Source organism: Melanerpes formicivorus, unplaced genomic scaffold (assembly GCF_026170545.1).
Source record: "Melanerpes formicivorus ecotype bairdi unplaced genomic scaffold, bMelFor1.0.p_v2 SCAF_44, whole genome shotgun sequence".
Taxonomy (NCBI): Eukaryota; Metazoa; Chordata; class Aves; order Piciformes; family Picidae; genus Melanerpes; species Melanerpes formicivorus.
In genome coordinates, this window is record NW_027142396.1 from 681,933 (window position 1) to 708,864 (window position 26,932).

The window sequence follows — 26,932 nt, forward strand, 5'->3', positions numbered from 1 at the left end:
TTCATCTGGGCGTCCACTCAGTCTCTCAGTCATGCTCAAGTGTCTGTCCATTCCAGTTCTTCTTCCTTCATCCAATGGAACTTCCCGGCGATGCAGAACTCATTCTCCTGCGGTGCAAGTTCTCCATGGATCCGTTGGGCATCCTGGTCACCTGGAACAGCCTCACGACTTCTCAGCCAAGCCTCTACTTTTCACAGATCATCACTCGGCGGCATATTCTCCACCCCTGGGGCAGGCCAGTCGAAACCATCCAACCCACGACTGCCTTTTTCAATCCATCCAGGGTGCCGCAATCAACCGCTTCCAACTGCGGTCCCACTACACGGATGCTTGTCCGAGGTACTCTGCCCCCCCACTAGGCGTACCCGTACCAAGGCAAGACAGCATCCGGCTGCACACCCCGCCCCCGGAGAGGGAGGGGCTGCACCACAGCTCACTGAGAAGAAGGGAGGTGGAGCCAGGTGCTCGGCGCCAGTTTCGGAACTCGTCCGAAAAAGTCGGGGAAGAGACTAGGGCCGGGCCCGCCGCAGCCCGAGCGCACGGCCGGGTCCGCCGGCGCCGCTCGCCCTGCAGCAGGGCTCCGCCCACCTCTGCCGCCGCGGCGCAGAATCAAAATCACCTCCACCCCTCGGACACTCAAACAGCTTCTCCAGCGAAAGCCATACGCGCGTTCTCAGAGCCCTTGAAAACGGCTTTCCAGCTGGAGTCCCCGTCGGCCCCCCGGGGCTTCGGGAGCTGGCTTGCCCGCTCGCAGCGGCTGGCTCTATCCCCGCAGCGAGAACGGACCTGACTCTGATCTGCTCGCTGCTGCCCCTCCCCCCACTTCACTGCCCGCCGCGGAGGAGGGGCAGGTTCCGCGTTCTCAAGCGGTACCCCGATGCCGATGGTCGAGAACCATCCCTGCCTGAAATAGCAGGAGGTCCGTGCCACCGGCAGCGCACCAGTCATCCCCCCACAATCCACAAGAACTTACACGGTCGCCCCGGCAACATCACTTGAGCCCCCAACTGCCAAACCCAAACTGACACCCAGAACTGAATTTAAACTCTCCATCCTTTGCAATCGATCTGCAGAGTGGGCACAGCAGCCAGCCCCACGTTGGTGCGCCAAAATGTAATGGGTTGGGGCAGACCCCCTCCCCACCACGCGCAGAAATAATGACTCAAACAAACGGATTGCAAAGGTGATGGAAAGTTTAAATGGAACAGTGAGTGCGTGCAGGAGAAAAAAAACAAAAAACTAAAAATACAGTGACGAGAGAGAGAGAGAGAGAGACCCAAAAAACAGACCCAGAGAAACCTATCCCTACCTGAGGGTACACCCGAGACCCCCAGGGCTCCTTCTTCCCCCTCCCATTGCTAGGCTAGTCTCAGCTGGCCAGATCTGAGACTGCCCATCCCCCCGTGGCCTTGGGCCTAGCCAGGCCCAAAGCCAGGAGATCTCTCCCCCATGTTACCGGCTGACGGAGGAGGAAGAAAAGAGGAAGTGCCAGACCCCGCCACAAAACTTATAGTGGTGCAAGGGATCATGGTAGGAAATAACCTAATTTCCTGTGTCCACCCACTGGGCTGGACTTCTGCACACAGGAAGCACCCCTGTAGCAGAGGGCAGCCAGCCCAAACTACGACAACAACCCCCCTTCAGGTAGTCGTAGAGAGCAATAAGGTCACCCCTGAGTCTCCTCCTCTCCAGGCTAAGCAACCCCAGCTCCCTCAGCCTCTCCTCATAGGGCTTGTGTTCCAAGCCCCTCACCAACTTCGTTGCCCTTCTCTGGACTCCTTCCAGCAAGTCAACATCCTTCCTAAACTGAGGGGCCCAGAACTGGACACAGGACTCAAGGTGTGGCCTAACCAGTGCAGTGTACAGGGGCACAATGACCTCCCTGCTCCTGCTGGCCACACTGTTCTTAATGCAGGCCAGGATGCCATTGGTCCTCCTGGCCACCTGGGCACACTGCAGGCTCATGTTCATCCTACCATCAACCAGCACCCCCAGGTCCCTCTCTGCCTGGCTGCTCTCCAGCCACTCTGACCCCAGCCTGTAGCTCTGCATGGGGTTGTTGTGGCTGATGTGCAGCACCCGGCACTTGGATGTGTTCAATCTCATGCCGTTGGACTCTGTCCATCTGTCCAGCCTGTCGAGGTCTCTCTGCAAAGCCTCTCCACCCTCTAGCAGATCAACTCCTGTCCCCAGCTTGGTGTCATCAGCAAATTTACTGATGATAAACTCAATGCCCTCATCCAGATCATCAATAAAGATGTTAAAGAGGATGGGGCCCAGCACTGATCCCTGGGGGACTCCACTACTGACTGGCCGCCAGCTGGATGTTACACCATTCACCACCACTCTTTGGGTTCGGCCATCCAGCCAGTTCCTAACCCAGTTCAGAGTGCTGCTGTCCAAGCCATGGGCTGACAGCTTGGCTAGGAGTTTGCTATGGGGGACAGTGTCAAAGGCCTTGCTGAAGTCCAGGTAAACTACATCCACAGGCCTTGCAATGTTGTAACATTGAGCATATTTGGACCATGAAGTGGAATGGATAGCCTAGCAAGTTATGGATTTTCTGAGAATTTATCCTTTTATTTTTTACTTTTCCCTACTTCCCCAAGTCTTATTTAGTTCATCTATAGGGCTTGTAAAGCTCAAGGTTAGAGCAATCAAGATGAATAATGATAAAAAGCTAATATGCAATAATTTATGTTACTGTTTTGTAGCCCTTGTTCTGAAATAATAATAGTAATCAAATTTCCTTGAAAATTTTGAAATAAAAATTGAATGAAATGCACAAATAAATAAATAGGATAAGAAAAAATAATTTGTTTTACTAAAAAGGAAGCTGAAGTCTGAGTTTCTGAAGATTTCAATCCTCTTCTTTTATAATACTTATGGTTCCAATCCTTTGGAGAAATTTGATTAAAAACAACTTAAAAGCAACCCAAAAAAAGCCCCAAACAGTGGAAATATTTTCTACATTAGTTGAATATTAATTGAGACTAATTTAAAAAATCATCCAGCATATGAGTTTGATCTGTTTACCTAAAGCCTAGAAAACTCATTCTATTTGAAATGGCTATAACTGGACAATCAGCCTCACCTCCATGCTCAATAAGATTAACAAACAGAGATGACAAAGCTAATGGAGGACAGAGAGGTGATTAGAGACAGCCAGCCAACATGGCTTCACCAAGGGTAAATTGTGCCTGACTAGCTAGTGACAGAATTTAAGCTTACCTGCATATTAATTATCTATACTAAAACTTTCTAAAAGTGACATTGTTTGTGACCTAAAAGATATGAGCTATATTGTTTTCAAATCTGATGTCACAGATAGTCTCAGAAATACAAGAAAACAATTTAGTGCTTTGCACAGAGTGAGATATTTGCTGCAGTAGGGTATTATCCATTCCCTTTCTTTCCCTGAACCCTAGTGTATCCTGCATATTGTCTGCCCTTACTTCAGAGGACAAGGAGAAATTCAGCTGTCTATTGAGACTTGGAAAAGATTAAATATGACATATATTTATTTAAAATTAATTTCAACATTGCAAGTACTGTTAATTTCATGATTATTTGAAATAGATGGTGTCAACAGTACACACTGCAGATTTTATGTTGGAGTGGAACTTTCATTTTGCAATAGTTTTTAAATACACATGATAATAAGAGTTTGAACAGACAAAAATAGGATTGTATGTACTTCATAAGATTAATAATTTTTACTACTGTGAGGGGATGACTAAGGTCATACTTGGTAGTAGCAAATTTTTTTATTCACTTCCCAATAGAAAACTGGCATCTTAGTCCAATCACTTTAGATGTATCCATGTCAACTCTACAGTTGAAAAATGAACCCTGGGGAAAGCAAACCAATCACCACCTTCTGTGTCCTACTGTGAAAACAGTGACGACTGTATAATTGAGGTGACATTGGCAAAAGGCTTATGCAATTTTTCTCAGGTAAGACAGTCCTCTGATCCATGTGGGATTGTTTTGAGACTTTGCTGTAAGTCAAAAAGAAAGTTGAGGTTTGATTTTTTCCTTGGATTTTTTTTTTCAAGAAAGAGACCAGAACACTATTAATAGAACAATGGGGAATACTGAATGGACCTAATCTGTAACCAAATATTTAACTATTTAAAATATAATTAATTCAAATCCCTACATTCTTGTTTTATTAAACTTGCCTACAGCACAGAAGTAACACAGAAGCTGAAATGGATGATAGGGTGTTGAGAGCTTCCATTGCAATTACTTATGTGGATACTGGACTTACTGACAAAAAAAGTATCCTCTTGTCATTACATCAGCTGCTAAAGCTATAAACATTTGCTTGTTGCTGTGACTGGATCCTTTTATTTTGTTTATTTCATGCTGAAAATCATGAGTGTTTAGTGACTGATTAGAGTCCTGAAAAGTCAACTAATGGAAGTTCCTTTCATTTCTTCTTTGAGATGAATATGCCATATACCACTACTACAGTAACGATAATTTTCTAACCCCTGTAGTTTTGTCATTTAGTTTCTTTTCTCTCTTTTTCAATTTTCAGGCAAAAATAGTTGGGAGTATTTAAAATCTGGTATTTACAGTCAGAGCTCATTAAAAATAATAATCTTTCAGTTCCTTTATATATCTCATAATGATTGAGAAAATCATTATGAGACACAAATATAATGTGTATGTCTATCATCAGTGGCACATCAGATGATGGAAAGATTATACACCCTGATCCATGGAGACAATATTTTTCTCTGATATTTCTCAGATATTACATTAACTGGAAGTTCAAAGCAGTGGAACTGACCTTGTAGATCTAAAAATAATTTCCCCTGAATAGAAAAAGGTAAAAGAAAAAAGAAGAGAAAAAGGAAAAAAAAATAAAAGAAGGAAAAAGAAAAAGGAAAAAGAAAAAAGGAAAAGGAAAAGGAAAAGGAAAAGGAAAAGGAAAAGGAAAAGGAAAAGGAAAAGGAAAAGGAAAAGGAAAAGGAAAAGGAAAAGGAAAAGGAAAAGAAAAAGAAAAAGAAAAAGAAAAAGAAAAAGAAAAAGAAAAAGAAAAAGAAAAAGAAAAAGAAAAAGAAAAAGAAAAAGAAAGGAAAAGGAAAAGGAAAAGGAAAAGGAAAAGGAAAAGGAAAAGGAAAAGGAAAAGGAAAAGGAAAAGGAAAAGGAAAAGGAAAAGGAAAAGGAAAAGGAAAAGGAAAAGGAAAAGGAAAAGGAAAAGGAAAAGGAAAAGGAAAAGGACAAACAAGAAATCTTATTCTTCCTGAAGTCAGGCCATTGGAGAGGACTTTTCCTGAGATCCAGGAGTGGGCAAAGGACAGACTGTCTTTGGGGACAGTAGTAGTATTGTATGTACTGGTGGAAGATTACATGTTAAATATAATCACAATACTGGGGAACTACAGAAACAGAGAACGAAATATAGACCAAACATATGACAAAAGTAAGCAGTTCAGAGCTCGTTATAGCTGTTAAGTTGAATAAATTGCTAGATATAATAAAGAAAATGGACACCTAAGAGTTACCTGATCTTAATTAAGACATTTCTTATAGGGTGAAGAGAGGAGAGAGTACATAATAATGGCAAAATCTGTAGGCATACAGAACAGAAAGGGACCTGAAGTTGGTATATTCTTTATGCAACTTCCAAGCACAGAAAGTGCTTAAAATAGTGGTATTTGATAGTGACTCATCTTAAAGTCATTGGTGTCTTACTTCAGATGATTACTTAACTTGAAATACAGCTCAGAATTCACTGAACTGGAGCTGCAATGGTGGTGAGAATATGCTCTTTGAGGCAACATCACTTTGAGATGATGATCACTGAGCAGTAGTCATTCCTCTTGAACAACCTACCTGCCCACTGCTGTGCTTTTATTCATTCTTACTAGCCCAAAGACCAGAAATGTCCCTACTAAAAAGCTATCCAAATTTCTTAGTAGACTAGAAATCTGGAAAGGTTTCATCAGAGCAAGCTCTGATTTCTATGTCCCATTAGACTCCAGGTAGAAAAAGAGACTACTGAACTACTTATATCAGTGACAAAGTGTTTGAAACAAATACAGAAATACATCTCTAAGCAATCAGTAAATTTTGAAGTTGAAAACTCATCTGCAATGCTTTGGAGGCTAAAGACTTTAACAACTGAGGAAATATCTAATACACTTCACTTAGGTGTCAGTAAGGCATATGCCTTGCTCTGGATGCTGCCTATTAGTTTTGCAGCACTTTGTTTTCATGTTACATTATCTTTCATGTTGTTTCTGTATGAAAAGAGATGACTGCTGATATCAGTAGTTGTAAGATCCTGATTGAGTTTGCACTGTGATAATCAACAGAATTTTGCTGTTTAACATTGCATCTGACAAGTGATTTTTAATGGCCCAGAGATATGCATGAGCCATCAATGTGCTTAAACACCCCGAAAGCAAACTTTATCCTGGACTGCATCAAAGGTGATGCCTGAAAGGTGGCTGTAGCCAGGAAGGGGTTGGTCTCTTCTCTCTAGCAACCAGCACCAGAACAAGAGGACACAGTCTCAAGCTGCACCAGGGGAAGTTTAGACTTGAGGTGAGGAGAAAGTTCTTCACTGAAAGAATCGTTCATCATTGAAATGGGCTGCTCAGGGAGGTGGTGGAGTCACTGTCCCTGGAGGTGTTCAAGAGGGGATTGGACATGGCACTTGGTGCCATGGTCTAGTCATGAGGTCTGTGGTGACAGATTGGACTTGATGATTTTTGAGGTCTCTTCCAACCTTGGTGATACTGTGATACTGTGAAAAGAAGCATGACCAGCAAGTTGAGAGAGGTGATTCTCCCCATCTACATTACTGAGGTGAGACCCCACTTGAGCTACTACATGTAGCTCTGGTGTATGCAGCACAAGAAATACATGAACCTGTTGCACTGCATATAGAGGAGGGCCACAAAAGTCAGGCCACATAAGTCATCAGAGGGATGGAGCATCACTTGTGAGGAAAAGCCAAAAGCTGAGGTTAGTCAGCTTGGAAAAGAGATATCTGATTGAAAGCTTTTATTACTGAAAGGAGGCTGGTAAGAAAGATGGAGACTTTACCAAAGACTGTACAAGAAAACGTAATGTTTTAGAGAGTAACTAGAAATAATTATTTGAAAAGACAACAATAACAGGAAGAGAAATTGATCAGGGCACATTTAAGACTGGTGCAGACAGCAAAATGTGGATATGCAAATGCAGGTATCCTTATGTAAAGTGCCTGAGCTCTGAAAAAATACCTGAGAGTCATTCAGTTCAGCTGCCTAATCATATAGCTCTTTGTTACTTCTTGAGATACTTAGGGTATTTGAGAAATGCATGTGTATACGCCAGTGTAGAGCTTGACATATATGAGCAATCGGCTCAGCAAGCTGATAACACTAAAGATCCACAAGAGAAACTGTAAAGCTCAGAAGTACCTCACAAAGCAATGGAAGACCTTTTTTTGATCACTTTCAAGCTTTCTAAATGTTTTCTGTTTGACATTTAGTCAACATTAGTCTTCATTATATCTCCAAGTGTTGACATCAAATCAAAGCTGCTGCAGTTGATGTGTCCCTTAAGAAAAAATATGACTCCATTAAACTGCTCTATTGTTCCTGAAGGTGAACATAAATTCCATAAAACCAGAGAATGTTGTAACTGTCTGTTCAATTTGAGATAAGTTCATACTTGTATCCTTTTCATGCTGATGTTTCATTTTAATAATGAAAATAAAACATAACACTTGTGTTAGATATTGTCAGTTTGAAGTGCTGATATCCAGTCAGAATGATTACAAAGGGCAATTTGAATTCCTTTGGGCTAATATTTGAAAGTGATCTAAGGGCAATGAGAATAGGAAGAATCTAGAACAACGTATTTTTCCCTTGTGCTGGAATTTCTGGTGTTGGAATCTGTCTAGTGCCAGAATCAGAGTCCATCTTTTGATTAATTCAATCTGATTTTATCATGTGGAAAGAATGCTGTCTTTTTGGTCATCATACATAAGCCTTTTTTAAGGAATTTTCAGCTTATATAAAGCAATATTAATATTGATGCCCTCAGATACTGTATGGATTGTTTCTCTGTCACTGTATTTCTCAAAGTGTTTAAAGATTAACAGAGTGCTGAGAGCATTAAGAATCTGTGTTTGGCGGGGGAGCGGGGGAAGCTTCTTTACCTTATTATGGTATATGGCAAGTTTAAATGTCACAGAAAGCAGCTAATCTATTGGGGTTTTTTAAGCACTACTCAATGTCAACATTGACCACATTAATTAAAGTAGGAAATTATTTTTAACCACACACTCAGGAACTTCTTTGCTTCTGACTTTGGGAAAGTGAAAATGCAGAGAGGCACCTTTCAGTAGTATATTTGAATTTCCTGTGAGCACTGAAATTAGGAAAGCTTGGATTCTCTTTCCACTCTAAATCTTGATTTTTCTTGCAGATATCTAATAAATGGAAGCAAACATTAAAATGGAAAGAGTAGCCTCTTTTTTTAACCTTTTTAAAAATTACCTTAAATACAGAAATCTTGTTGATTTACATGTGTCTTTTTACAAGAACCTGTTTACTTCATGTCAGAATGTTTCTCCCAGGAACTGCAGGTACAGCTCCTGATAGTAATCTTCTTTAGCCATTTCTTGTATTATTATCTGAGTGAATATTATTTGCTAAGAGGAGACAAAAATGAAATGGTCATAGTGATGCTTTTCATTAGAATACAACAAATTACAGTCTTGCTCAGTAAACACTTGATGCATTACCCTAATTCTAGATACTGTCTGAGTTATGTTTTCACTGCCTCTTAACAGGAGACAGCTGATGTGATACTAAGGAAGCAGAGGAGATTCAGACCCAAGAAAGAGATGCTGAACAATATATATGAGAAGTGTCGCAAAATGTTTGCCAAGCACAGTTACTCTTTAGAATCCTGATAACAAAATAATGACATACTCAGTCACCCTTAACTGTGGATGACATATGGATAGCATAAAGTAACTGCTTCCTTCTTTATATATATTACATAGTACAGCATAATTCTGTCTTTATACTGAGATTTTGAGATATGACTGCATCCTGCTGGCCAAGCAGGTAAATTTTGTGATCACTTAAGATTTTCACATACACCAGTACTTCAGTAGGATTGGCACAAATTGCAACATCTCTTTCCATTTGAAAAATAATGAGAGTGTCTTTGCCCTATTCTTTGAATAGGGTAATGAGGCAGTTCTTTTAAAACAATATTCTATGTGTTAAATTGTCCTTGAAGCCATTAGTTTCTCTACATTTCACAAATGTAGTTGACAGTCGTACACATTCTTTTATTGCATATTATGAAGAATTGAGTCTTACAAACCCAGTATTTAGAGTTTGTCAAAATTATCTAGGTTTTCAAATGCAGATTTATACCAATCTATTCACCTTGAAATTCAGAATATAAGCCTTTATAAATTCAGTTATTCTAACTGGAAATGTGCATGAATTAATTTTCAATAGTCCCCTTTGTAAATCCATTCCAATAGTGAGGAAAATCCAAACAAACTTGTGACTTACATCTCCCATTCTGAAAGTTACAATCCTATGAGTTTTCACCATTATAAGAGTAGAAATTAAAATAAGAACTGAGAAGAAATTGCAAATGTATGATCAAGGTAATTAACGAAATTTGGGGTTGACTATGTATATTAGGAATTGTTTTCCATAGCTCAAGATAAATATAGAAACAAATGTTACATAAGGAATTTTGAGATGTGTGTGGCTGTCTTTTTGTTTTGTTTTGTTTGCTTGTTTAGTTTGGGCTTGTTTTGGTTTTTTAGCATGTTGGGATTTTGCATGTTGGTTTTTTTTTTTTTTGTTGCTTTGAGAGCATTACTTTTTTGGTTTGCATTGTTTTTTTGACAAAGGCCTACACACACCTCTGGTAAACAGTTTCGAGTGGGTAAGATATTTTCCTACCTGAACAATATCCCCATTTTTATTCTTCATTATGTTCCTGTGTATTGAGGTATATATTGTGGAAACACTGATAAATACCACAATCCTCTCTACATCACTGTGATTCACGATTTCCAGTATATCATTCAGTTAAATCACTCATAGTCTTCATCACCATCCATTCACAATATGCATGCAATTTCTGCAGGGACCTAAAAGTTTTATGATTTCTTGGGATGACAGGTGAAACAAACTGATTGAAAAGGAAATGAAGGAAGACAATGCAAGAAAAAGAAAAATGTCAATAAGAAATTGGTTGGCCTCTGCTACTGTTAAAAATTACTCTGAAAAAAGACAACCAAACAACAGCCCACAAAAAAACCAAACCAGTCAACCACCCAAAGAAATAAAAATAACCCAAACAAAACACAACAACAAACACCAGAAGCAACACCTCAATATTCCATTCTATATTAGAATGGGTTCTGGAAACTGACATATGTTTAGACACAATGTAGTAATTTGAAATTACATTCATTACTTTAGTGGTGTTCAAATTCATTTTTTATTTATTATAAGAGAATTGCTTGGCCACCTTGCCTCTGTTTTGTTTGTCTGTTTGTTTGTTTGCTTGCTTGTTTCCTTCTTGAAATTAAAATGAATAACTTCCTATTGAATGCCAATACAGTAAACAGACTTATTTGTTTTCAGACTGTAAGTTGATAAAGAAGAGAGAGCTATGCAGAAAAACTATGATCTGGTTTTGGCTGGGATATGGCTGATTTTTTCTTCTTAGTAGATAGAACAGTGCTGTCTTTTGAATTCAGTGTGAGGACTAATATGAAAAGAATGTTGACAATATACTGATGTATTTCACAGTTGCTATGAAATCAAGGGCTTCAACGTCCCTTGTCTTGTTAGTGTGCACATGCCCAAGAAACTGGCAGGGAGCATATCCAGAGACACAGACCAAAAATAGCCAACAGAATGTTCCATATCGAAAAGCATCATGCTCACTATATAGATGAGGGTGGGTTGTGAAGCTGGGGTTCTTCCAAGGATTGTGGTTTTGGGATTTTCTCATCTCCAGGATCACTAGCCAGGAACAGACTGGGCATTGGTCAGTAGGTGTTGAGCAATTGCATTGTATATCACTCATTTGCACATTTTATTGTAATTATTATAATAGCAATATTTCTTTTATATAATTTCAATTATTACATTATTTTAATCTCAACCTGCAAGTTTTCTGACCTTTACTTCTCCAGTTCTTTTGTCCATCATCTAGGCTGGAGGAAGGTGAGTGAGTGGCCGAGTGGTGTTTGACTGCTGGATGGTTTCAGACCATGACAGCATGATATACACTCTTTCTAGAGACCAGTTACAGCTTGCCAAAGGACTTCAATAAGAAATACATTTAGAATAAATTTTGACTATTCTTTCCATCATCATCTTTTTATACCAAAGATGTTTGAATAAACATCAGGTCAATTTTTTTAAGAGCTTTCTCACTAACAATGTTATGACTCCAGCTAGTCATAATCATCTGTTTGTAACATGGTAACTAACTGTGGAGTAAATAGTGTTGATGTCACAGAACAGGTTGTTGCTTCAGTTGAGGTACCACCATTGAAAACTCTTTAAAAAATAAATGTTGACATTCATAACAATGAAATGCAAAGGGGAAATGGCCAAAGCCAAACCAAAAGTTAGAAACAGTGATTTATTTTGTTTTACCTATGGAGCATTAATTTGTTCTTACTTATAAAGAGATTTTACATTCACCTCTGTTCCTTCTTTTTTTAAAAAAATGCCTTTTTTTTTTTTTTTTTTCCCCTCTCAGAAATGCAGGTAACTTCTACATAGGACATGTCACTCAATTTCTGTGGAATTGGAAGATGGGACCATCTTTTACTCTCAGAGATGATCATGAACTAAAAAAATTTATTCTTCTACACCAAAAAAAACCAAAACAAACCACAACCAAAATCAAAACCAACCAAACGCAAAACCAAAATATAAACAAAAAACATACCATCAAAAATTCCAAACAAACAAAATAACCAAAACCAAACAAGCAAACAACAAACAAACAAACCAAAACAAAACATAAACCAAACAAACTTTTAAAATGTCCTGGAGGTAGTTCTCCATGGTCATTACAGTGACTTTTTTTTCTTTTATTTTTTCCCTTTTTTCACTTTCATTTTCCCCCCTTTTTCTTCCTTCTTTCTTCCTTTTTTCTTTCTTTTTTCTTTCTTTTTTTTTTTTCTTTTTTTTTTGTTTTCATTTTATTTTCTTTTTTTTTTTTGTTCCTGAGAAGTGAGGGTAAATGAAGAGATCCAGAAAGAGTACTTAGACATTACAATGTTCAGAACTGCAAAACTTCAAAGGCACCTGACTGCAGGCACACAGTTCACCAAAAGCAAATTTATCATGCAAGTTGTCTGGATACAGTTAAATTCTTGGATTGGAATACACAATAGCTAGAGTGATAAACCATAGGTCAGATTATAATATTGTTGTTTCTTGCAGATATCTCAGATAAAATCTTGCAGATCATGAAGATAAAATCAGAGATCTCTTTGGAACATGATTCTTAGATTGGAACTGTTTCCCGTGTTTCCGAGAGAGTTCCTATTAGGATTTTGTGTTACTTAGGTGTCGAGGGTTGAGGGTTGACCTCAAACGGTCACATTAGGGTACGCAAATGGGCAAGGAGACACAAGTCAAAGCTCTTTCTGCCATTTAAGTGTTCCTGTAGTTACAACGAAATGTCCTAGCACTGAAATGAGATTAAATAACCTGAGATGGATGTAAAGCCTTTCTAGTTAATATCTACTTACTGTGTAGTCAGTTTAAGATAAGCAGATGCAATTGGAGGACTTATTTTGATTTCTGACTAGTGAACCTGAACAGAGTGCTATTTTCTAAGATCTGACCAAGTGATGTGTTAGATACACAAATTTACTGTCTGGTAAGAGGCTTCTGTTTTTTGTCTCCTTTTCAACTTTTGTTTCTTTTTCTACTTTTGGTTCTTTTCTACTAAGAGGGAAAAAAAAATTAAAAGGCCGAATAGGTGAGCGAATACATTGCATAAACCTTCACAGTTACCTTATGACTTATTTCTGTACTGAAGTGTCACTTAGAGGTCTCTTCACGATATGTGAGCAAAAAAGATCAAAGAAAGCAAGGACAAAGTAAAAAGTAAAAGAAGATAAAGGCATGGTATATGTTTGACCTGAAGCAAATGAAAAAAATTTTCAGAAATTATATGGGCTCTAAATTTGGCAATTTTATATCTAAATACTTTGAGAATCTGTCCTGGTTTGAGGCCAGGCAGATCCTCTCTTGCCCCTGAGAGGGGCAAAAAATAACACTCACACAAATGGATTGCAAAAGTGATGGAAAGTTTAAATGGAAAAGCAATTAGCGTTTTACAGAAGCTACAAGCAGAGAGACAACAATACCATAAATCATAAAGAGTCACTTCCAGCACACTCAAAAACCTCCCAGCACTCCCATCTACCCACCTGAGGGTGCACCCCAAATCCCCAGGGCTCTTTCTTCCCCCATTTCCCTCCATCCCCCCACTGCTAGGCTGGCCAGGTCTGAGACTGCCTTGCCCCCCTTCTCCTCCTGGCATTAGGTCTAGACAATCCTAAGAGGTATTGAGACAACTCCCCCACCATTACCCAATAAGGAGCATCTCCCACGAGAGCAGAGAGGGAAGAAAGAGGAAGAGAATGACTTTGCAAATGGATGTAAAGGGTGCAGGATATTATGGGTATGAAATACGCAGCTTCCTGTGCCCACCTACTGGGCTGGACACTTAGGATACTGGAGGTGTATGTGGCAGGAATAGGAGGCACCCAGCATAAACTGCCACGAAATCAAAGCGTCCTTTGCTCAAGGGCAACAAAGTTGGTGAGGGGTTTGGAACACAAGCCCTATGAAGAGAGGCTGAGGGAGCTGGGGTTGATTAGCCTGGAGAAGGGGAGGCTTAGGAGAGACCTTATTGCTCTCTACAACTACCTGAAGGGAGGTTGTAGCCAGGTGGGGGCTGGTCTCTTCTGCCAGGCAACCAGCACCAGAACAAGAGGACACAGTCTCAGGCTGCACCAGAGGAGGTTCAGAATGGATGTTAGGAAGAAATTCTTCACAGAGAGTGTGATTGCCCATTGGAATGGGCTGCCTGGGGAGGTGGTGGAGTCACCATCATTGGAGGTGTTTAGGAGGAGACTTGATAAGGTGCTTGCTTGCATGGTTTAGTTGATTAGGTGGTGTTGGATGATAGGTTGGACGCGATGATCTTGAAGGTCTCTTCCAACCTGGTTTATTCTATTCTTTATCTATGATCAAGAATCAAAATTCATGTTCTTACTGCTAGACCAGAGCTTTAACTATATGGCCCTGCATCCCTTTTATTTTCACCATTCTATTTACTGGAATTCAAGGAACTTTTAATTCTTATGAAATCCCAGCAAATCAAATTTTCAGTTATGCCCTGATTCAGAAGTGTTAGGCTTCTTTATTCTTCTGTCCTAACTCTGATGCAGTGTTTCTAGGTTCATTATCACAAAAGCTCAATATATTTGTTGGTTTTGTGTGTTGTGGTTCTCAGATTTTTAATGGAATCATACCACAGATATTTGTAGAGGGAGGATGAATGGAGAGAGAATTCAGACTAAAATTCATTTTACTATCCAGAAAATATGTAGCAGAAATCATCATCATCACCACCACCATCAGTAAAACATCTAGAAGAGCACCGCTGAGCATCTCTGCTATCTCAGAGTCTGGACTTTCTTAGTATCAAACACTCAAAAAGGTGCTACAGAAACAGTAAATTATATCATAACCAAATATGCTCTATTCAAGAATAATTTTGGGATGTCATAATTTTCACAATACAATTTAAATCCTATTAGGTTTGTTTATAAAGAAGGATAAAGAAATTCATACCTACAGTGATGTTTAAAAAGAAAATGCCAAAACCTCCCTTGTGCTTGTGTTGCAATTCCAACATTTTCTTATAAACTAACACTTCTGTTACTGATATGGTTTATATCCTTTGCATTAGTCCATTATTATTTATAGTGTTCAGTAGTTCTACTGTGTTCTGACATAATTGTGTTATAAAATAATTTCAATTATTACTGTGAAAAAATAATAAAAATGCAGAGGCAAAAACAGTTTAACAAATAATATTTAAAACATACAAAAAAGGGTTAGAAATCCTGAAAATTTCTGTATCAGAAATTTCAATATTATTATTTTATTGTACAATATTATTAATTTAGGGAATGCAATTCAATTAATTCATAAACCAGATACGTAATCTGAAGGCTGATTGTAGCCAGGAGGGGGTTAGTCTCTTCTCCCAGGCAACCAGCAGCAGAACAAGAGGACACAGTCTCAAGCTGTGGCAGGGGAAGTTTAGGCTTGAGGTGAAGAGAAAGTTCTTCACTGAGAGAATTGTTAGCTGTTGGAATGTGCTGCCCAGGGAGGTGGTGGAGTCGCCATCCCTGGAGGTGTTCAAGAGGGGATTGGATGTGGCATTTGGTGTCATGGTTTAGTAGTCATGAGGTCTTGGGTGACAGGCTGGACTTGATGATCTTTGAGGTCTTTTCCAACCTTTTGGATTCTATGATCTACAAAGGAATAAAAATAGAAAGCACCATCCACTGTTTGTCTTTGTGGAAGGGAGAAGTGCTAACGTAAGGAGCAAATTGAAACCTGTAATTATTCTGTTACTTCCAGAACAATAGCTTTAAGAGTACATGTGTGTAACCACTTTCTTAGTCTGAAAAAAACCTGTGACCGTTTGAGGCAGTGCCTTTAACAAAGGGACACCATGGCCGAGTGTTTTATAAACAAGACAGGTCTAAACTAATTTCATTGGTGGAAAAGCAGAACACTGCCTTCAGTTTTGATTCCCAGTGGGACTTGTCTCAGTTCAGTCTTGCACTCTTCCCCCCTCCTTCCCGCAGCTCACAGCTTCTGAGCTTTCGGCCAGACTGACCTTGGAACAGATAAGGCCTCTGCTAACACACTTGCTCTAACCATATAACTGCTTTTAATTAACAATTGCTCTTTTTCTCTCTTTCTAATCCTCTCTGAGGAAAAGGGGTGGGGAACCCTCCTCAGCGGAGGAGGGAATCTCGTTCCTGTGTGACTTTGTTGTATATTTCTGTGTATATATTGTAAATATTATAAATTCTGTATATTCCCCTGCATCTCCTAAACTGCTTTGTAAATACAGCACACAATCCCTTTGCTAATCCGGCTGTGGTTTTTTTTCCCTTTCAATTTTTCTTCCCTTCACTTTATGGGGGGGGAGAAGGCCTGGCCTTCCCCTCGACAAATCCCTAATCATAGAATCAACCAGGTTGGAAGAGACATCCAAGATCATCCAGTATAACCTATCACCAAGCCCTATCCAATCAACTAGACCATGTCATCAAGTGCATCACCCAGTCTTTTCTTGACAGTGACTCCACCACCTCCCTGGGCAGCACATTCCAATGGCAAATCACTCTCTCTGTGAGGACCATCTTCCTAACATCCAGCCTGAACCTCCTCTGCTACAACTTGAAACTATGTCCCCTTATTCTGTTGCTGATTGCTTGAGAGAACAGACCAATTCCCACCTATCTACAACCTCCCTTCAAGTAGTCGTAGACAGCAATAAGGTCTCCCCTGAGCTTCCTCTTCTCCAGGCTAAACAACCCCAGCTCCCTCAGCCTCTCCTCAAAGGGCTTGTGTTCCAGTCCGCTCACCACTTTCATCCGTCTTCTCTGGACATGCTTACTAAAAAGTGATGTTCATTTTTCCAATGGAAATATTTCAAAACATCACTTGATTTTTTAATGTTTTTTAACATTAAAACCCAGTTTTGTTTAACTTAGGTATTAAAATGATAAACTGTTTTCCAGTATATTGACATTGCATACGTAGGTTTCTGCATATGTATATACACACATATTAAAAAATAATAATATAGAGAGAGATAAGTCTGTATTTTAGTAGTAAGTTTCCATACCAATACTGAATATTTAAAGTAGCATTCCAAACTAACTAATATGAAAGTGAACTAGGCTTTTTTCTTAGTCTATAAATATTGTAATTAAGATATGGAATAAAGGAAATATCATCAAGGACACAAGCAAAATTTATATATAGATGTGTTTAAATTTCCCTGATGATGGCTTTCAAATATCATGTATTCTCAGCAGCACTTTGCAAAGGAAAACAAAGCAAAAGTACCGTTTCTTTAATATGTAACTTCATTAATGGGTTGATGACCTCTTCTTTATTACTTTCAAGTTGTTTTGATAATGGTACATGTAGTTCATTCAGAATATCTATATTGAAATAACACTTATTATTACAAGCTTGTATGTCTACAAACTAAAGAATATATGTTAGGTAAAAAAGTAATAAATCCAAACTTAATTAATTTTATTTTCTTCTTAATTCCTTAAAACATTAATAAGTATTTTAGTTGAATCATGTATATTGGAAGAGACCTAAGGAGGCCATCTAGTCTAACATCTTATTCATACTAGGTCCCCTTAGAGCAGGTTTCTTTGAGCTCAGCGAGTTCTCAGTATCTTCCAGGGTGGAAAGACCGCAAACTCTCTAGGCAACCTGTTTCAGTGTTTGATTGCCTTGGCCTTTCCCATGTTTTTTGTTGCTGTGTCCCAAGTTCTCTTGGGGACTGAGATCACCTTTTCTTAACTTTAGCAGCTGAATCATTTCCAGAAACCAATCCTGTTAACTTTCATATTTTTTTCAATTTTCAGTCCAGCTGAGCTTTGACATTCCTGGCTCCATTCAGTAGCTCATCCTTGTTTCTCCTTTATAATTAGTATCTTTTACAATTCAAGCTCAGTTAAGAATTTCTTGTTTAGTCATACTGGCTTGCCTTTGTATTTGTGAGCTGTCCCAGCTCTCTGTGGATGTAATACTCAAAAATTTGTGAGTCCTCCAAGTCCCCTTGGTCCCCCAGGGGAGTATCCTATATCTTCTCAAAAAGATTTTTCAACAGACTTGCTCTTCCAGATACCACAATTATGACTAACAATATTGGTGACCAAAGCTGTCCTATGACCTTTAGGTATTTAGCTTGTACTTTCTTCTGAGCATCAACAGGTTAAGCAAAAAATCCTCTCAAAGGAGCTCATGAAGCACCTGCATCAAGAAATTTCCCAGGTGTTTTTTGTACCCAGCTCATTCTGCATCTGTCCAGAGGGCTCAAGTACCTTATGAGTACCATGTCTTGGAATTGTGAGGTTTCTTCCTGTTGTCTGAAGAAGGCCTCATTTACTTACTCTTCTTGATTATACAGGTATACACCTTGACATCACACCTGTTTGTCTGCCTCCTAACCTTTACCTACAAACTCTTGACTGTCTGATGACCTGTCCCAGAAGAAAGCTGCTTGAATTCCAGATATCTTTTTGCATCAAGAACTGCCTCTCTTTTTACCTTCCTAGTTTGTCTTTTCTAAACAGCATTCCTCCATCCATCACAACATTCTATTCATGCAAGCTATACCAACATACCTCTGTAATACCAATGATGCTATAGGTCTGCAGCTGCACACTGAATTCCAATTCCATTAGGTTTTGATGTGATGGGCTTTGTAAATATATGTGTTACTCAATCATCAGTAGGTCTGCTTCATCATCTTGACAAGATGAACAGATTATATTTTCTATTGTTGTGCTATCTACTCTTAAATGTCAGCTTCATTGTGAATTTCTGCTTGCTTTGCCTCAAGCTTCCACTTATATGCATTTTTCTTTTCCTACCATTGAAAATGAAGACATATAACAGAGTAAAATATGTCTCCAGGAGCATTACAGCTACATCTACTCAGTTTATACTCCAGGAAAATAAAGTGCATTTTAATTTAGAATCTTAAATTTTTTGAATGTAATTTTACTACCATCTATTTACACTTAAGGACACCGAGGTATTATTGAAAAGGATATAATATTTCCTTTAGTTATAAATTATATGGAAATAGTAATAAAAATATTAATAACCTTTTATTAATATGAAAAGTGTCAAATGTATCAAAAGGTTCAATGTACAGTTAAAATATATGTACAATGGAAATGTACAGTAATTGGGCAAGTATAACAATTTAAACAATTTCATCCAAACTGGGAGGAACTAACAGAAAGAGAATACCCTGGGAGCTTAATGGCACTCGACCACAATGAGTGGGGAGACTTGACAAAAATACTTATGTCAAAGAGAATGAATTAATTATTCAAAGCTGGTTGTACCCAGGTAGGGAGTGCTGCTGTGTATTAGAGGCTTTAGGGTGCTCATGCATCAGGCATGGCAGGCTGCTGGCAGGAATGCCACATGGTCTTCGATAGCTGGTCTGGCTTCAGCATATGGTGGGCAACAATGTTATCATGACAGGCACGTGCTTTGTCCTGGGTGAATTGAGTCATGGCAAAATCCTGGTCACAAGGGAAAGCAGGCTTGGCTCCAACTCCTAAGCTCATGGCTTCTCTCATAGGTTACAGTGTGTATCACAGTATCACTAAGTTTGGAAGAGAACTCGAGGATCATCAAGTCCAACCTGTCACCACAGACCTCATGACTAGACCATGGCACCAAGTGCCACGTCCAATCTCCTCTTGAACACCTGCAGGGTTGGTGACTCCACCACCTCCCTGGGCAGCCCATTCCAATGACAAATGACTCTCTCGGTGAAGAACTTTCTCTTCACCTTGAGCCTAAACTTCCCCTGGTGCAGCTTGAGACTGTGTCCCCTTGTTCTGGTGCTGGTTGCCTGGGAGAAGAGACCAACCCCTTCCTGTCTACAGCCATGCTCATGGCTTTATCCCAGGTGTTGGACAGGGCAACTCAAGACTATGCAACTTGAGGCAGTTTCAAGCCAGACAAGGTCCAAGCAGGTTCAAGCATGCAAGGCAAGGCAAAGGCAAGGCAAAAGCAAGGCAAAGGCAAGGCAACAGCAAGGCAAGGCAACAGCAAGGCAACGGCAAGGCAACAGCAAGGCAAGGCAACAGCAAGGCAACGGCAAGGCAACAGCAAGGCAACGGCAAGGCAACAGCAAGGCAACAGCAAGGCAAGGCAACAGCAAGGCAAAGGCAAGGCAACAGCAAGGCAACAGCAAGGCAACAGCAAGGCAACAGCAAGGCAACAGCAAGGCAACAGCAAGGCAACAGCAAGGCAACAGCAAGGCAACAGCAAGGCAAGGCAACGGCAAGGCAACGGCAAGGCAAAGGCAAGGCAACGGCAAGGCAACGGCAAGGCAACGGCAAGGCAACAGCAAGGCAACAGCAAGGCAACAGCAAGGCAAGGCAACAGCAAGGCAAGGCAACAGCAAGGCAACGGCAAGGCAACAGCAAGGCAAAGGCAAGGCAACAGCAAGGCAAAGGCAACAGCAAGGCAAGGCAACAGCAAGGCAAGGCAACAGCAAGGCAACAGCAAGGCAACAGCAAGGCAACAGCAAGGCAACAGCAAGGCAAGGCAAGCGCAAGGCAAGCGCAAGGCAAGCGCAAGGCAAGCGCAAGGCAAGCGCAAGGCAAGCGCAAGGCAAGCGCAAGGCACAGACAACTAGAAATCAACCTGTATATAAATCTTGCCCAGGATTGATTGGACCAATAGGGCATGAAACCAGCACATAGTTACCCAATGGGAAAGGGTTCTGCCAGGCTGTGGCTAGAACACATGCCCTTATCATAGATATAGGATTGTTTACCAGACATGCATGGTCCTGTCCCCTTTGTTCCTTTTCCAGCATTACCCTGGCTTTCTGCAGGAAGGAGGAGGGAGAGAGAAACCATGTCTAGACACCTTAGTGTCTGTCTGGGTTTGTACTGGGGCTGTTTGGGCCTGCCATGACAGGTACATGTTTGTGCAGGTTCACAGAGTTTAATGTAAGTTATTGTATAAAGAGAAACATAGTTATTCTGGAAAAGGATATGATATCTACCACAACAAAAGGAAATCCTGACACAAATTACAATATAACTGTAGACAATTTCTAGATACATAAAGGAATAGTTACAAATAAAGGAAAAACAGACAATATGAGACTGACATACAGTTCTTGAAAGAAGTTTTTGACAGAATCTTTCTGAGAAGAGGAAAAAGGTTTCGTGACAGCATTTACTAATAGATTAAATGACTGTTCTTTTTGTAGCTTAATCATAACGTACTGATGGAAGAACTTAATTACAGATCTCTTTCTGTTTCTAAGTACAAGCAACTTGAATAGGTGCAATTCAGTCTTCAACTTGATTTAAACCTCATCAATTAGTTAGAAAACTCCTTTTGCCTTCTGTGCTCTTCATGTATGACATGAAGAATGAAGTCTTCCAAAAAGAGTTCTTCACAAGCATGTTTAACTAAAGTCTCCTTTAACACTGACTTAAATTTACTGTGAAATTATCTGTATTGACTAATTATTTACAAATAAATTTTCAGTTGTGAGTAATGTAAGAACTAGTCTGACTTCTATAAAAATTAATTATTTTTGTCAGGACTCCTGTAATTGTATGAGCAAATATCATGTTTACCTTTTTTAACAGAAATAAACGGACCATACAATCCATGAACAATTAAGGACAAAAATATTCTCTATCAGCATTTCTTTTGTGGTGCTGTATTTCACAATTCTTTGGTAGCATTCATTTCTTTGTTCAGAGTTTTTGAATGCCCAGAAAATGTCTATTCAGATTGAAGATACTGTCTATTATTGTCTGTGATTAATGTATTGAAATTATTAGTAGTAGCTTTGGGAAATGCTCTTGTATGCTGCTGCCAACTCTTTATACTTTCTGTTGACAATGGTGTGTGCTGCAGTCAGGCATAAGGAAATGTTATGTCTAGAAACAACACAGCTCACATTTTCCACCTCTTCTGTCAGCTCTGCCAGTTTCATGCTTACTCATTTGGGCTCTCATCTTCCACAGGTCGGTGTTGTTTTTAGTGGAAATGAAAATGGTATCATGCATGCAGAAAGGAGGCTTTGAAGGTCGTTCATTACTTTTCTGCAGATCTGTTAGCTAAAAGAAAAATAAGAAGAAATATAGGGAAAATAAATTTTCAAGGAAAACAGATAAGGACAAGGTAAGTTGTACAGTCATTTTATATGTTGTAAACAACACAATCAAGTTTCAAATTCATTAGGTCATGCTGCTTTATCCTACGTATTTTGTAAAATGTAAAGCCTGATTTTTTTTCCCTGACACGTTCTTGTTCTCAGCCTCTCACTTGAGAAGACTGTTACCCTCCCACATCTCTTAGTAACCTAATGTACACACTGCACAGGGACTAGCTGTTACGGAGCATCACAGATTGGTAGGGGCTGGGAGGGACCTCTGGAGATCACCTAGTTTGATCCCACTGCTGACATAGATATGACTAGATAAGTTGTCACAGCGTTGTCTACTGTTGACAAAGCTGGGGTGCTTCTCCTAATACTGCCTTCTGCCTGAAAGTAAGCACAGCTTCAACCTCAGATGGCTTCCTTGACATGGGAATGACAGATTCCTGTTTGATGGGGAATACCTATGAAGTTGCAGCTTCAAGAGCAGTAGTAACCACAGGAATATAGCAACGGGATTGACAAAAAGCAAATTAGCAGCTAGAACACAAACTAGTGGGTGAGGTAGCCCAAAGATTGTGTTCAAGACAACACAGTGCTGCACAACACAGTGGTACACCATAGGGAATGACTTTAGCACATTGGAGGAATGGAATGGAATGGAATGGAATGGAATGGAATGGAATGGAATGGAATGGAATGGAATGGAATGGAATGGAATGGAATGGAATGGAATGGAATGGAATGGAATGGAATGGAATGGAATAGACCAGACCAGGTTGGAAAAGACCTTTGAGATCATCAAGCCCAACCTATCAGTCTTTCTGTGAAGAACTTCTTCCTAACATCCAGCCTAAACCTCCCCTGGTGCAGCTTGAGGCTGTGTCCTCTTGTTCTGGTGCTGGTTGCCTAGGAGAACAGACCAACCCCCACCTGGTTACAACCTCCCTTCAGGTAGTTGTAGACAGCAATAAGGTCTCCTCTGAGCCTCCTCTTCTCAAGGCTAAGCAACCCCAGCTCTGTCAGCCTCTCCTCAAAGGGCTTGTGCTCTCACCAGCTTTGTTGCCCTTCTCTGGACACATTCCAGCAACTAAAGAATATGACAAACATCCAGGTCTCAAACTACAAGAAATGTTAGGTGCCACTTCTCCAGTTTTATGTTTTACCCACTCCAATGGATCCTAAGATTGACACTTTCAAACTTCCCCAGGAGATGGGGATAAGGGAGTATTAGAGCTAGTTAGCAGCATTCTGAGGTATTCAACAGAAGTGAGTTGTTTGGAGTATGTCCTCTGTTCCCTCTACCTCTGAGGTCTGCTTCAGTTTTAATAGTTTCCTAACAGTGTTTAGAAATCCCATAATAATCTTCCCTCATCTTAGTGAACACATAGAAGCACTGTCTGTTATGACAGGATCACATCTTCAGTTAACATAGTATTTGTAGGGCTTCATCTACAAGTAAGGCAGTGGTCATTTTACCACTGAGGAACTTAAAAGGAGCTCAGGCCAAAAAAGCCCATATAGGATTTGAGAGTTTGCACTATCAGGCGGGCAAAGCAAACCTGTGCATTTCTACAGGCAATGTAAAATGCTATCAGAATGTGACTTCTAACAACAGTAAGAAATATCTTTGTCCATGTGATAATATCCACTTCCTAAGTAGGTATCCTGCCACACTAATGCTGGAGATAAACAAGTTCCATCAAGTATATTACCTGTTAGACATTTTTCACCTACATGTCAGCACCAAGAGGAAGTTAGTGATCATCTTTGAAAGATCATGACAATTGGAAAAGGCCCCTTAATACTACGAAAGAAATATCATACATGTCTTCAAAAAGCAAAGAAGGAGGATCTGGGGAACATCATTTTGGTGAGACCCATCCCATTCCCCAGGAAGGTCTTGTAAGCCATTCTGAAAGATGAAACATGATTAGGAAAGCCAGCATAGATATTTCTTCCTCTGAGTGGCTGGATAGTCAGTGAATAAAGGTGAATAGAGGACCTTGTTCTCCTCCACAAGGAGAATCTGGTGGGGAAGCCTTGGCTGCAGTGGCCACAATATGTTGGAGTTCAGCATCTCTAAGGCAAAAAGGAGGGTGAGCAGAAAGCTCACTACCCTGCACTTCAAAAAAGCAGACTTTGGCCTCTTCAGAGATCTGCTGGTGAGTATACCATGCAATAAAGCTCTGGAGGGGAGAGGGGCCCAAGACAGCTGGTTAATATTCAAGGATTACTTCCTTGAAGCCCAGGAACAATGTGCGCCTGCAAAGAGGAAGGCATGCAAAAATGTCAGGTGGCCTACATGGATCACAGAGGCCATAGGATTCTATCTAAAAGGAGGGGAAAAAAAACAGAGGGTGGAAGCAAGGACAAGTATTCTAAGAGAAGTACAGAGAATTTGTCTGAGTAGCCAGAGGAAAGCTAAAGCTCAGACAGAATTAAATCTGACCAGGGATATCAAAGCTAGCAAGAAAAGAAAGATGAGAGAAGAGGTGGGTCCTGCTCCAGAAAGAAACAGGGATAAGGAGCAAGCAGAGGTGCTTAATGACATTTTTGCTTCTTTCTTCACTGACAATGGATCCAACCACACCACCTGAATAACAGAATGTAAAAGCAGGAACTGGGAAACATGAAAATCTTAACTCTGTAAATGAGGTTCATGTCTGAGACCACTTAAAGAATCTGTTGGTGCACAAACTCATGAGACCAAACAGCATTCATCCTTGGATCCTGAGTGAATACACTCATGAAGTTGCCAAGCCATTTTCCATCACAATTGAAAAGACATGTCAATATGGTGAAAAGGGAAACATAACTCCCTTTTTCAAAAAAGGAATAAAGGAAGACCTGGGGAAGTACAGGTCAGTCAGTCTCACCTCTGTGTCTAGCAATATCATAGAGCAGATCCTCTTAGAAACTCTGCTAAAACACATGAAAAATGAAGAGGTGATTGATGTCCCTGCAACTGTGCAAAGCATTTGACACTGTCACCTATGACATCCTGACCTTCAACTTGTAAAGACAAGGATTTTATGGGCGGACCACTCAGTGGATAAGGAATTATTTTGATGATCACACTTTAAGAGTGATAGTCAGTGGCTTGATGTCTGAATGGAGACAAGTGACAAGTGGTATTTCTGAGATTTGATACTGGGATTGGTGATGTTTATTACCTTTGTTGGTGACATGGAGAGTAGGATTAAGCACACCCTCAGCAAGTCTGCCAATGACATCATGCTGTGTGGTGTGGTTGACATACTGGAGAGAAGGAATGCCATTCAGAGGGACTTTTATAGGCTGGAGAGGTGGGCCATTTGCAACCTCATGAAGTTCAACAAGGCCAACTGCAAAGTCCTGCACTTGGGACTGTGTATTTTCCCAAGTGAAAATACAGGCTGGGTGGAGAATGGATAGAGAGTAGTCCTAAAGAGAAGGACTTGGAGGTTCTGGTTGATAGGAATCTCAATGAGAGCCAGCAATGTGTGCTTGCAACCCAGAAAGCCATCTGTATCCTAGGGTACATCAAGAGAAGCATGGCCAGCAGGATGAGTAAGGTGATTCTCCTCCTCTGCTCTGCTTCTGTGATCATCTGAGACCCTACCTAGAGTACTGTGTCCAGAGAACAACCATGAAGATGTTCAGAGGGCTAGAGCACATAACCTGTGAAGACAGGCTGAGAGACTTGGGGTTTTTCAGCCTGGTGAAGAGAAAAATACAGGGAGAACTTATAGCAACCTTCCAGTGTTTGTTGGGGGCCTACAGGAAAGCTGGAAAGGGACTATTATAAAGTTATGTAGTGACAGAATGAGGGATAATGGCTTCAAACTGGAAGAAACTCATCTGGACAGTCTTGAAGTATCAATTAAGTATTAAACTTTGAGTTTAGATCAGACTTTTTTGTTTGGTTTTGTTTGTTTAGTTATTATGAGTTCAAAGTGTGAATCTTTGGTGTCATTACATTACTTTTGTACTTTACCATGAAAAATTACCTTCTCTCAGTTATTTAAAACATCCAGTTATGAACTTCTTTATCCTTAAATATGCAGAACCTCTTACAAGAGAATGTTAGAACAATGAAATTGGTACATTTAAAGAATATTATTTCCCAAATAATTTTTGAAGCATACTTAAGTTCACATTTTTTCAGCTGTGTTCTTTGAACATCAATTTACATGAAGTCTAATTAAAACTATTTAAGCTTGAAATCACATACATTTCTAAAATTAGGGTACTTTTTGCTCTTTATATTTCAGACAGAAAGTTAAGGGTTTTTTTTTCATTAATTTAAATAGTCACTATATTCTGGCTCCAGGAGCCTCAGTAGGGAGTATCATCAAATTTATGAAATTAATTAAAAATTGATCTTTCAGACACTAAGTACCTTTAACACTCATGAACTACAGTGATTACACCACATTATCTCCTGTAGTCAATCCCTTGGACATTTGACTTTTCTATTATTCTATATTCATAAGGCTATAACCAGCAGCAAGATAGAGTTTCATTGCTTGTGTAATCAAATCAGCCTAAAACTACATACCCGCAAATGATATCTTATAACATCTCTTCCATTCATTTTCAGCATCTCAGATGCCATGTTGCTGACAAGGCTAATGTATATGTATATATGTATATGAGTGTGAAGGTTATGGTTAGCTTTGGATGATGACTTCTTTGAATCTGTATAAGAATGAAAAAGATTCAAAAGCACCAGGTCAAGTGTGTAAGTTATGACAACTTTGGAAATGTTTATATTTAAGCAAGAAATATTCATGTGTAATAAAGCAACAGCTGTAACTTTTTAGATAGTAACTTAATGCTTAAATCCTGAAGAAAATGGAAATGTTGACTCTTAGTTAGTTTCACATCTGCTGTCAGATCAATAGCTGGTCAGATA

The 26,932-nt window shown here is 39.8% G+C and overlaps 1 protein-coding gene across 1 annotated transcript; it reads left to right on the plus strand.

Moving 5' to 3' along the window:
* Window positions 1-19,881: 19,881 nt before the first annotated feature.
* LOC137451437 (anti-sigma-I factor RsgI-like) lies at window positions 19,882-20,541 on the plus strand. The gene has a single exon (XM_068158902.1). It carries the CDS (start codon window positions 19,882-19,884, stop codon window positions 20,539-20,541), a length of 660 nt encoding a protein of 219 aa, XP_068015003.1.
* The last annotated feature ends 6,391 nt before the right edge of the window (window positions 20,542-26,932 follow it).

What these genes read in the sequence shown, in the direction of transcription:
- LOC137451437 (XM_068158902.1), top strand. Translation starts at nt 19,882, where the DNA reads ATGCAAGGCAAGGCAAAGGCAAGGCAAAAGCAAGGCAAAGGCAAGGCA.